Below are 12878 nucleotides of genomic sequence, written 5' to 3'. Positions count from 1 at the left end.
CCTGCTGGTGTACAAACGTTGAGATGAATTAGTAATTTTTCAAGGTCGTACATTGGTTTGTATGACGGTTGTGGCTTTGAGAAGGTGGGTTTGTTTAAGCACATAATAGTCCTCAGCTCAGTAAAATGATATGATTGTTTATTCAGAGCTTGGTGCTAAATGATATTGTCTTATTGAATAACCGCTGATAGCAACACTCTTTTGATCAAATTCAGTAGTTTCAGCTTCTTGAAAGTTGGCTGGTTTTCTCAGTGTAGTAAATGGAATGCCTTTGACAGTTGGACTGTTGGCTGAACAATATAAGTAATTTAAAGACTTCACATTTCTTTAACTTTTTAATTTTTTCTGACATATAGACCCAAGGCTGCATTAAAGTACCATGGCCCCCCCGAGCTACGACTTTTTCAAGGCCCTCCCTCGTTCCCCCAAGCACCATCACCACTCCACTACTGCCCGGTCTGACCTGAATGAACAACAGCACACAATAATACATCAACTAGAACTCATATCACCATTATAAGCCCATAGGGAAGCGTACATATACCATACAGAAACGGTGTCGCCAGAAGGTAGCCTACGGGCCGGCTCCATGTTGGCCAATAATAATAATAAGTTGAAGTGCAAATATGTCTGAACGGCTGTAATAAAAGGGAGCACCGATGTCCAAAAACAAAGCCTGCATTTTTCTGTCCACTCACAAGTGTTGCAGAAATATGAATATGAGAACAACAACGGCAGGTATTGATGTCTGGCAAAGTCTTTGATTAGGGAGGTAATGTCGGGAGTACAACACAAAATCTCTCCCTGTGAATTTTAAACTTTTCCCCTGAGCCTCGTAAGCCTGTGCATTACACATGCAGTATATAGACCAACATTATTAATTGGATTATTAATCAGAAAATCAATTGATAATGAAAACAATATTCTGTCGCAGCCGTAGACTATAACTTCTATTTCCTTACATCAGGATCTAAAGAGGATTTCAAAGTGTTTTCAACAACACTCTAGTGGGGGAAACGCTTGATTAAGTGATGACTAAGAAATGTATTTAAAAGTGGTTCCATTTAAATGGTTTGAGTCACACACTAAAAAAAATCCTAGAAACAGCCAATAAAATATCCATCAAGTGGGTTTTTTTAATTGTAGGACATGAAGTCACTACAACCAGCGAAGCTCAGAAAAAAAAAGACTTCAGTGTCTTCAGTGGTAGCACATGGAGAACAGGGCAAGTTACCTGTGTGTTTCTAAAATTCTAAAACAGTGTTACACATGCATGTGGAGCGTTCGAGTAACTTCCACATAATCATAAGTTGGTCAAATGTCCGTGTTCACAACCTAAATTGCGTTTTACATTGTGTGACACCGGGTTGAGTTCGGTGAACAAATGTTCGCCTGGAGACACAAATCAGGAAGCACTTTATGATGTGAGGGTAACACTTTTCTACCAGTCTACCACTCATCTTCATGTCAGCTCAGGCTCCCTCACCTGAATATATATTAGCTGCTGTGAAGCAGCCCAGTCGGCAGAAAGAATGTTGGCTTTGTACATTTCTGCAAACAAAAAATCTGTTTCATATCAGCCTTGTGTCACTCAGGGACGCAGGACGCCACGTGGATACATTGTGAAACGATTGCTGAGGTTAACAAACTATTTGGTTAGGGTTAGAAAAAAAGAATGGATAAAAACATAGCTTGGCGGACTTTCTTATGAAACATTATGTAAAGAGCGTAACACCGTCAAGTAACAAGCGTAAGGTCAACGTTTACTTTTGGTTTCACGCTAACAGTGGTCTCTTGTCCTCGGCCAAAGCAGTTGTTAGTCGGCTTGTTGATTTAATTAATCAACAGACCTGTGAAACTGAGTCTCTTCACAAAGAAACACACGAAAGCCCCGCCTCCAGAGGTGTGTTCAAGAATTTCTTGGAAATAAAAAAAAGCTTATCTTAGACCTGAACGACATATTAGTCGACTAACTGACGGAAGGGGGGCACCCCTGGTGAAAGTCCTGTGTTTGTTTGGCCCATCCATCATCCGTCCCACACAGCAACTGGGCTTTGTGAAAAGCTACCGGCTGCTCTGCTTTTCCAAACAAATAGAGAACCACACAGGACTGTGGACAAAATCACATCTTTCAAAATCACAAAGATGAGAAAAAATAAGACCCAAAACGCTTTAAAGACTATAATGTTTTGTTTTTATTGACTAAGTATGGTGCTGCCGGAGATGCTGATTCCAACACTTTTTTTCCAATCAGGTCTGTAACGTGATGAGCCCCAGCCAGAACAACTGGCTGAGGACGAGCTGGCTCCCCCGAGACGGAGCGAGGAGGATCTACATCGAGGTCAAGTTCACCCTGAGAGATTGCAACAGCATGCCCGGAGTACTGGGCACCTGCAAGGTAACACTCAGACAGAGAGCGGAGGGAGAACGAGGATGGAAATGTGTGGGAGAGGGAGAGAATACTGTAGAATAGAGTTCTTAAATGTTCCCAATGTAATAGTTAGCATTTCAAAATCACAATCTCTGATGAAGTCTGTTTAAACTCCTACGCAATCCAGAGACTCACAATGGCCTTTAACCAGTTAGGAACATTTAGGAAAATAATTTCCTACTAAAGTACTTTTGTGACTTTTGACATACTGCTCACTTTTAAAAGGTGAATATAGGCAGAGGTACCAAATAACCGTTCTCTGTGTCTGGTAGATGTGTGCTTTGAGTGGAGATTTTCCGACATCATCTTTTCCTCCCCGATATCGATCCAGATACCTGAACTGTCCCGCAAATAATCTTTATGAAATCAGTGTTCACAGTCACAAATTTCAAACGTCATCCTTTTACCTTGTTATTGTCGTCTGTAGCGCTGTTTTGCATAAAAACACACAATTCAAATGATTAGGAAATAAATTGTTGATTTTAATAAAAAAAAGAACATTAGTTGTTCACAACGTGACATCATCAGGGGAAAAGGGTGCAGGAGAGTGTTTAACCACAGGTGTGTAGTACTAGTTCAGAGGCAACTCCTGATACCGGTGTCGGTATGGGAAACACTTAGCTTAGCACAAAACAGCCTAAATACACCAGAGGTGTTTTCAGTCCATCTAAAGCCTCGTGGTTGCATTTACACTAGTCTTCATGTTCGGTGTACTTTACATTACACACTCATGTACTCATGCTACTTTGTTTATTCCTCAGGAAACCTTCAACCTGTACTACTACGAGTCTGACAGAGCAGTGGGCTCGGCCGTACGGGAGAACCAGTTCGTTAAGATTGACACCATCGCTGCTGACGAGAGCTTCACAGGGGTGGACCTGGGAGTCCGCAGACTCAAGCTCAACACCGAGGTATGAGCAGCAGCACGGATACTGATTGATGCAACAAGGTACAGTGTCGGTCCAGGCTCTTTGAAGCGTACATGTATTTCACTTTCTGAATCGTACGTTTTTTTCCAAATTCTCAACATGCGCACCTCCGCATGAGTTCAAGGCGAGCTGGAAACATCCACCGCCCCGGAGAGCCTCTTCCAGTCTCGTCACTCAGGCTGTTTTGTGCTCCGTTCTGCGGATCTGTAAAAAGAAAACAAACAGTAGGGCTCAGTTCGGTATCGTGGGAAATACTTTCTTGATAAAAGCTTCAAATTTGATATCAAAGTGGAGCTTTACTCTTTTATTGGTACCGTACATTGTTACAAAGAGGAGGATCTGAAAGACGTGGTATAATTCATTGAGCGCCGACTTTACATTTGCGACACATTAATCCTGAGAAACACAACAAATACAATTAGGTTGGGGCTTTGTTGGTGCAGGGGCTTTGCGTTGACTTTTTAATCTTTCATGATTCCTGAGCTCAACCATATAACAAATATAAAAGTCAACAGATCTCAGGAAAAGACCAAAGACAACACGGCGGTCCGTCTCTCGATACTTTCTGACTTCCCGACACTGTCTGTGGCTCTCATGCCCAGGCTAATTGGTTAACTGAAGCAGATAATATTTAAAAGTAGCTACAAAGGCTTCATTTTGGAAAACTATCAGTCATTTCCTAAAACAGCTGGGGACTGTAGCTTTTTAGGTAACTGAAACAGGAGGCTAAAGTGCATTTTGGGGCCAATTTTAGCTGCAGATCAATTTATATTTGGTGCTCTGGTGATTTTTAACATTTATTTTACATTCTATATATATTATCATATAGTTTACCTTCCTACTATATTAATTTAAATGTAATATGATTTTAGTTAATATAGATGTATAGACATTCTTTATTTAAATGTACTTTCTTTCACTCCGCCATTTTTTTCACGGGGAGTCCAACTTTGGTGAACAAGCGAACGTTGCTTTAGACGAATAGCAAACAATTAAGACAGTTCTGACCTGTGAGCTGACGGTGAAGCGGAGAGACCAAAATGGAGGCAACGTGGCTTAATAGCTTTGTTACACCATTCACTTTTACTTTACCGCCTCAGTCGGAGTAATAACTGCTTCATAAATAAGGAATGGTTTACCAACTGCTATGAGACAGGAGTCCATGGTACCAATATGTCTTTTCCATTAAACCAAGCTAAGCTGAAGAGCTAAGGAATTTGCTAACTGACCGTTAGCAAGCGCGTTAGCTCATTTCCCCTCAATAACATGGTGTACAATGGTGAACAAAAAGCCGGGGTGGGAATAAACAGAACAGTGGAGGGAAAATAGAGAGAATCATTTACGGAAAAAGCCGTCCTTATATTTTCATATGCTTCCACAACAAACTTATGAAACAGTATTTTGAATCAGTTCCCAGGTGTTAAAAAGATAATCAACTGTGATACGAGATGAAAAACAAGTGTATAAAAATGTAAAACCATCCATGGTTCCAGGCTGCTGTTGGAGGCGGAGCAGATGATTAATGACTGCTGCCAAAACACAACACCAAACACCAGTCCAGAGATTAAATTAAGGCTGCGCTCACACTGCCTCCACCTGCTTTTGTTGGGAAACCACTGCGGCAACCACTGTTTGAGCTTTTAGGCTGAAACTTCCCCGAGAATACTTTCTAAACTAAGTTTGTCGAGTAAGCGAGGCAAAATTACACGGAGGTTTCATATGTCTCCCGTGTACAGGACTGAGATAGATTTAGTTATACGGCACAAATTCCCAAGTGATATTGCCTCGTGCTTTAGGGTAGTGGAACCTTTTTTGCATAACGACCCCTCAAAGTGGAGCTTTGTCTTCTTGTTATGAGTTGTGAGCTGTTAAACCATTGAACATTGAAATAATTCTTAAAAGTTTGAAAAATAATATCTATCCAGTATTTCGGAATAAAATGCGTCAATTAAGGGCCCTGAAAACGTATTATTCTTAGTGATGGGGTTATACCAAAAATAAGAGCACTTTTGTTTATTTCACAGAGATTTTTTTTAATGTCTTTTCTCACTGCTTTGAAGGTTCAGTTGGAAAAAGGCAAATACCACCGTGGACCAATCAGAATTGAGCAGATCTAAGCAAACCAGACAGTCCTGACGAAGCAGATTATTAATTTAATCAGTTATTAAACAACTACCAGGGTAACACACTAGATATTTGTGACTGAACTGTGGGCAGCTGAGTTGCATTGTGGGTAATGCAGATGCCAGATTTTATCAAGGAAGAAGAATGCATTAAATAAAAAAGCTGATATCTCTGGTTCTGCTTTTTAATTTCTCCGTCCTGAGGCCAACAATTTCACCGGAGTGCTCTGTTAAATCCTGTACTTGTTTGAGATAGTTTCAGGATTCTTACATTTTTTTTTGTGCGTGTAGTTTTTCTACCGCTTCGGTTGCGAACCATTTTCCCTTAATTGGGTGAAAACGCAATTTCAAGTACCAGAAATACACTGCATGGATTAAACTGCAAATGGAATCTGTTGGAGCCAAGATATTGTGACTGTGTTAGCTCTATTGCTTTGTGGAGGTATGTTAATAGCACAAAAAAGATTACCTTCCTATAGACTTAAATTACATTTTCAATAACATTTAGAGGGAAACGTGTTTCCTCACAGGTTACGATCGCAGTTTGAAAACACCTGGTTAAACAAAAAACACAAGAAAACCAGAAAAAAAGATCTTGGTTTGGCTTAAATAAGTGTGTTTGTTACGTCGCTTTACCTTAATACGTGGCGATAAATATCTTAACGATTTCACGCGAGATATGAACAGCTGTCTCATAAGAGAAATTGCTGTGTTTGTTTGACCAATCCATCCACCCTGACCTCAGACCACCGCAGACTGAGATTAGAAGCGTTCTTGTGATACGTCAAACACAACCGTAATCCAGGAGGAAATACGTTTCCTTGAAACGTACGTTGACAATGCAGATTTGTTGTACGGGAACGTAACTTTCAGGAGACATTGCATTAAATAGGGACTTTAATGCCTTTTTTCCTTATTGTTAATATAAAGACTGCGCACACACTCTCACTAATCATATGTCCTATTTAGTATTTGCTGTCAATGTCGAAAACAGATTGTTAACACTCTCGTGATGACCTGAAACCCCTCCCCCCCTTTCCCAGGTGCGAGGCGTGGGCCCCCTCAGCAGACGGGGCTTCTATCTGGCCTTCCAGGACATCGGCGCCTGCATTGCCCTCACCTCCGTGCGGGTGTACTACAAGCGCTGCGTGGGTGTGAGCCGCAACCTGGCGGTGTTCACCGACGTGGTGACGGGTGCCGACTCGTCCTCCCTGGTGGAGGTCAGGGGGCAGTGTGTGGACCACGCGGAGGAGAGGGACACGCCCAAGATGTACTGCAGTGCGGAGGGGGAGTGGCTGGTGCCCATCGGGAGATGCGTGTGCTCTGCCGGATTCGAGGAACACAGAGACTCCTGCGTGGGTGAGTTGACTCGGGGTGTTTGGTTCTCTGCCCAGAACCCAGTTGGGCCGATCCGGGATGTCATTTTTCAAATTTCCCGCTGGGCTTGGTTCGATTAGGGTTCACCCCAATTTTCCTGGGTTTTTAAAAATGTTTAATTGTGTTATGTCATGAATCATTTTTAAGTTATAGTTATAGTTTTTGGGCTGTGCTGAACATTCAATAAGAGAAAGGCGCATGTCGGAGATCCAACAGAAATATCTGTTTAGTTTTACCCCAATAACTATTTTATTTTCGCACCCAACATGGACATTTCCCTCCCCCTCCATCAGTCACTCTAGGTTTCAGTCGAAATCATATATTGTATTAATGTACGACTATGTTTTCTTTATTGGTTTATTTGAATGATTAGAGAGGCTGCTTCTCTCAGTAATTGTTAAGATAAGATAAGATAATCCTTTATTAGTCCCGCAGTGGGGAAATGTACAGGATCACAGCAGCAAAGTGGACAGTGCACACAAGATACAGCAGCAAGTAATATAAATAAGTAAATAAACAGTAAAGAATATCAATTAAGTAAATCAATCGTTTCCATGCACACAATAAAGTCACTGCAGCAAATATCGTGGGACGTATATGAGCAGCAAAAACTAGTTATAAACTTATCAAATGAAACAACTAAATATTAAGCCTCAGTAAAAAAAAAATTAATTAAGTTACGCTGCTATATACTTTTATCTATATTCATACAAATATGTAAATTAGTTTTTTTTTATCTGGCTCAGTCCCAAAACTGCGGTGGTCGTAATATTTAATAAAACTAGTTTAACTATAAAATCCAACACATTGTGGGTAGTATATATATATATATATACGTATATATATATACATAGATGTGCCTACGCCAAAACGAACCAACTCTTGGTTTGGTGTGTTTGTGGAGGGAACGCAAAGAAGACTCGATTGTGTTATCGAACATGTGATTTAAGCTTGAATTTAAAAGCTAAACCACGATAGTCAATCCATGTACTGCTTGTGGAAACTATCAAGAAAGTAATATACATATACATATATATATATATATGTATATATATATATTCATTTTGCAAAATAATAACCATAATGAGGCCCAAATCACAATCATAATTAGCTAAACAGTTGTAACGTGTCTCTTCGTCTTATTTTTGCTCATAATGTCCGATCTACGTATTTATCAGAAAGTACAAATTCAAGTATCCTGATCTCATTTGCAGAAGACTAAAATTGCACCGTAGAGCGTAGTGGACGCAAGGCAAGTAACGCAAGGCTGCTATCTCTACTATCTGTTTACAGCATAAAAATATCTGTATGTGCATCAGTATTGGGATTATGCCAGAAATTGTTGTTGTTTGCTGCAATTTTCTTTTGCGTTAAATTGTTTTCTAAGTTAAGCTGCTAAGACAATATTTCACCAATGTATCCAAAATAGTCCAAAAATGAAATATGGATCTTTATTTGAACTCATCTTTAACCAGAAGTAACAAAATAAAAAGGTGAAAAACTGAGTCTAAATAAAAGCTGCGTTACTGTTAACGGTCTGTAACAGTAGAGTTATATTGGCCCTATAGAATGATTTGTATTTATAATAGGAGGAGGCTTAAGTATCTATGATAGAAAATGAGAACACTAAAACAGGCCATAATAGCTCATGGGGCCCATTACACTTTTTTATGTCCCCGTATCTGTTCAGAGAGCTGTGCTTCTCCTAATGACTGGTATTCTTTACACCTACTTAACACGGAGTCACATAAAATGAGAGTGAGTTACCCGTCGATCTATATGACTCCATATCTACACCTCGGGGTGTGAACACTTACCGAGCAAAGAGCAACAAGAAATCCGTCTTTTTCTTTGACCAAAGGAACCAGATTCATGGATAGATACTGCCGAGGATGCTGGGAAAGAAAAAAATCCTTTTTGGCTCGTTTGATGAATTCCCATCAAACCTTCTATTTCCAAAAAATAACCGTCTCCACAAAATCACGTCAGCATCGAGGAAACATCTCGAGAATGTAAAAGAAAAAGAAAAGCTTTTCGAAGCGACACGCAAGTTTGGAAAGTTTCTTTTTTTTCCGGTGAATCGAGAAGTCTGTTTGAAGTTGTGACTGTGGATCCTGTGAAAAGTTCAAGGACTGGTCAAAAGCTTTTTTTCCGAGGTCTCAACGCTTTGTCTCGAGCAGGTAAATACTGAGGAAACCGTCTGAGCTGGAGGTTTTCGCCTCCTTCAGACGCCGATGATGAATGAGAAGTGAGACGTTTCAGATGCAAAGACTCTTGATTTTCTTTTGCATGTTAGTTTTTTGTCTTTTTTGATTTTCCGCGGGGGTTTTTTGATCGGTTGACCTCATGCGGAAGACCCGCGAGCGTTTCAGGTTGCCAGGGGTTACAGTGATTAAAACCTATTAATCACAGAGCGATGGATAATTAAACGCTAAAAGCAGTTTGTCAGCCAAACGAGCCGAACGAGACACGCAACACCGGTTGCCCCCCCCTCCCTACACCTACACACACTCTCTCACACAAATCTCTGTTGTGTCTTACCAATCTGAGGCCAGCGGCCTCTTTGGTTCGACACAGCGAGAGCTCCTTGTCGAAATGTGTTTAAAAGCGTGGGAAGTGTCGTTTGTGTGTGTGTGTGTGTGTGTGTGTGTGTGTGTGTGTGCATCCAGTTCAGAGGGCCACTCGCAGACGTTCTATAATTAGTTGCAGCCAATTAGCATCGGCACAGAAAATGCAAAACACATCCCGTAAAGAAAGCCGAGAAAAAAGATTAGAAAAAAGAAAGAAAAATCACCTGGTGTCCCGTCCTGTTTATAACGCTGATTTTAAGGGGGATTTGTGAATACAACACACTGTATTTATTTAATTTTTTTTAACTTTAGGGTGTAAAAGCATAAAAGCGTCTGCAAATAGAAATCACTGGCGTTGTCATGTAATCCCCCCCCCGGTATTCCATTCACCGTTACACTATGTCAGCCGGAGCAGAGAGAGAGAGACAGAGAGAGAGCTCCTCACTATCTCCTCCACTGACATCTCGTCTCTCTCTCTGGCGCCAAAACTGGGTCGCCGTGCTAATTCGGCCCTCGCCAAAGCCAGCCGCAGTCACGCACACACGAGACCAGACGAGACGCGGCAGAGGAAGGGGCGGGGCCGGGGCACGAGATGGTGAAAGGAAGACGGCTTAAGTGGCGAAGTATGTGTGCGCACAGAGAGAGAGAGAGAGAGAGAGAGAGAGAGAGAGAGAGAGAGAGAGAGAGAAATCATGAATGTGTGTGAATATGTGTGTGTATATGAGCGTGCTTAAGTGGTTCTCCCCTGACAAAGGTGCAGGTCTCCGGCTGAGAGCACGACATGCTGTGTGTGTGTGTGTGTGTGTGTGTGTGTGTGTACGTGTGTGCGTGTGCAGGGTTGCGTGACATGCCGTTGAAAGTGTCACAGCGAGGGAGGCGATGAAAGAAAGAAGAAGAAAAAAAAGAGAAGGGAGGGAGAGCGGTTGACTGGACCCCTCGTCCGCTTGAGTTTACATCAAAACAGTGTGTGTGTGTGTGTGTGTGTAGTTGTGCATACATGTGTGCAGGTGCGTACTGTACTGTGTGTGGGTGTGTGTGTGTGTGTGTCTCCCGGTGCCAGCGAAGAATGGGCTAAAGTGCCCCATACAGTCAGAGCGATCGAGGACACACTGATATGAGACACACACACTTAGGCTGGTCACATCTACTCAGCTCAGCCGGACCCACCCGAGCCTGACACACACACACACACACACACAGAGGGAGCTGCGTACTACTCACACATGTGGGTTAGTTCACTCCTCTGCTCGGTCAATGGACCACAGCCTGTCCTCCATAGTCTGTGAACTGCACCGTGCCTCCTGGTACTTTCACGGTTTATGGTTGAGTTGGTAGGAAAGAACACAATCCAGCTACTAGGATGGAAGAGCGCACACTTACCGGCACTATTACATCTAAAATAAGTACGGTGCCCCCCTTTTATGGTCCCCCTGAAGTCCTAAAGTATCACTTCTATATTCTGTATCACCTCCTCACTGAAGCTTTATAGTGCCGAGTAAAATCTTTTCAAACCCAAGATGATTTTGATGCCGTACCATCAAATATAGACTAGAGTTTAAAAACTATGTGTTTTCACATATGTGCTGATTTGGAGGAATTACTTGAACACTGGATAAAGTGAATACAGTAAAAAAGTTGATTACTGACATTAAGACAATTCATTTTGGTATTATAAGTTTTCCAACGATTTATGTTTAAATATGCAAATGTGGCATTATCTATTGGTAACTTTTGGTGAATTTAGGACAAATCTACAGATGCAAATCGACACTCAAATGTGTACTTTGGATGTTTTCTTTCCAATAGTCTGAAAGAAGGCTTATACCGTATGCTAATTGCTGCATTGGGTATAAAACTGGTCATTTTGAAAGGCTGATTTTGATTGAACTAGTTTAATTCAATTTACCGTGTCTGATTTTCTTGTTCCTTTCTCATAGTGCTGTTGTTTGACAGTTCCACATGTTTATCATCATAGATTATTATGGCCTTCAGATTTGTTTGATCCCTTTGTAAATTGCTCTGTCAGTAAGAGCCAATTGCACAATAGAAAGGTTATTTCAGTGTTTGATAACATTTGAATCTGAAAGTATTAATTTACCCTCTGTTCTATTCTGACTGTAGTATTAGACCACTGTTTATTACCCGAAGTAAACAATGACTTCACGCTTGTTACCTAGTGTTGTTTTACTTCAAATTGTTACGCTTGTTACGTAACATCATGCAAGGTTTTTAATTCACACTAGTTTTGTTGTTTTTCTTTAACCTTTATTTAACCAGATAAGTCCATTGAGAACCAGTTTTCATTCATAATGACGACCTGGTCAAAAAGGCAGCAACAGGAGGCAAGTCGTTACTAAACAATATAAAACACAGATACGTCTCAAAGAATCTCCACATCACAATACGTACAATATATAAAAAACAAAGTGTTCCTGGAGAAGCAAATAAGCAGGAGCAGTGATCGGACTTTTGGAATGACCATGTTGATGAAATTGCTAGAGCGTAAATTGCGATTACTGTCGGAGATGATGAGTAGAGAGTGGAGATATGTGGGGGTTTTTCAGATGAACTGATACTAGTGGATTAATCTGCGGGTGTGGAGCGACGGCCAGTTGACGAGAGAGCACAGGCTGCAGTGATGAGTGTTGAAAGGAGCACCGGTGCGGTTGTTTCATTATTAGTTGAAGACAAACGATGATCTTTTTTCTAACTCTAACCAAGTCGTTTTGTAACCTAACCCTGGCTTTTCTGGGTTGCGAAATGTTTGCGCGTGCGTCCATGTGTGCCGTCCTGGCAGGTCCTCGTAACTCGCCACTTCCAGACGGGAATTATTGGCTCCTCCAGTCACTTGAGGGTTTGCAGAAATTGCTCAGAGGCCTTTTTGACTCTCCTGTAAGCAAACTCTCCTCCCGCTCAGTCAGAGGGAAGGCTTGAACAGTGCAGGAAAGGGATGGGACACAGAAAGAAAAGAAAAGGACGTGGATAAAGGGAGCGCTGAGGAGAGAAAATAAAAGAATAGAAACAACAGAGACGGAGATTATGAAACAAAAGTCAAACGAGAGAGGTGAGGCGTTAGACACATAATGTGATCGTTATCTGTCAACGTGGCACCTTGGAGAAATATCAGAGGAAGATAGCGGCAGGCGACAAGGAGGATTTAATATTCCTGTCTTATATATTTATATCTCATCACACGCACAGAGGAGCTGAGAGCTTTGTCCTTTCTCTGGTCTGTCAGCACCTCCTCCCTCCTCCTCCTCTCTGCTGTCACTGCTCCTCACTTTTGGTATTTTCCTACTTCAAACATATGATGACATACACACGCACACACACACACACACACACACACACACACACACACACACTGGTCATTGAAACTCCAGAGACAGAGCAGTGATGGCCGTTTGTGACAGGGTGAGGTATCCTCATTGGCCCGGGGTCCCTAAGG

General features: G+C 41.6%; 1 protein-coding gene across 1 annotated transcript in view; it reads left to right on the top strand.

The window, feature by feature from the left end:
• epha8 (eph receptor A8) overlaps positions 1–12878 on the top strand; it is a gene marked incomplete at both ends in the record, with an annotated part of 96102 nt that overhangs the window by 43805 nt on the left and 39419 nt on the right. The window contains 3 exons of the mRNA XM_079156746.1: positions 2255–2398; positions 3193–3342; positions 6527–6842. Coding sequence (XP_079012872.1) covers positions 2255–2398; positions 3193–3342; positions 6527–6842 — 610 coding nt within the window. The remainder of the gene's footprint in view (positions 1–2254; positions 2399–3192; positions 3343–6526; positions 6843–12878) is intronic.

The sequence above is a fragment of the Pholis gunnellus genome (genome assembly GCF_910591455.1).
Source record: "Pholis gunnellus genome assembly, chromosome: 3".
NCBI classification, from domain to species: Eukaryota; Metazoa; Chordata; class Actinopteri; order Perciformes; family Pholidae; genus Pholis; species Pholis gunnellus.
This window is presented reverse-complemented; position numbering and strand designations above follow the sequence as displayed.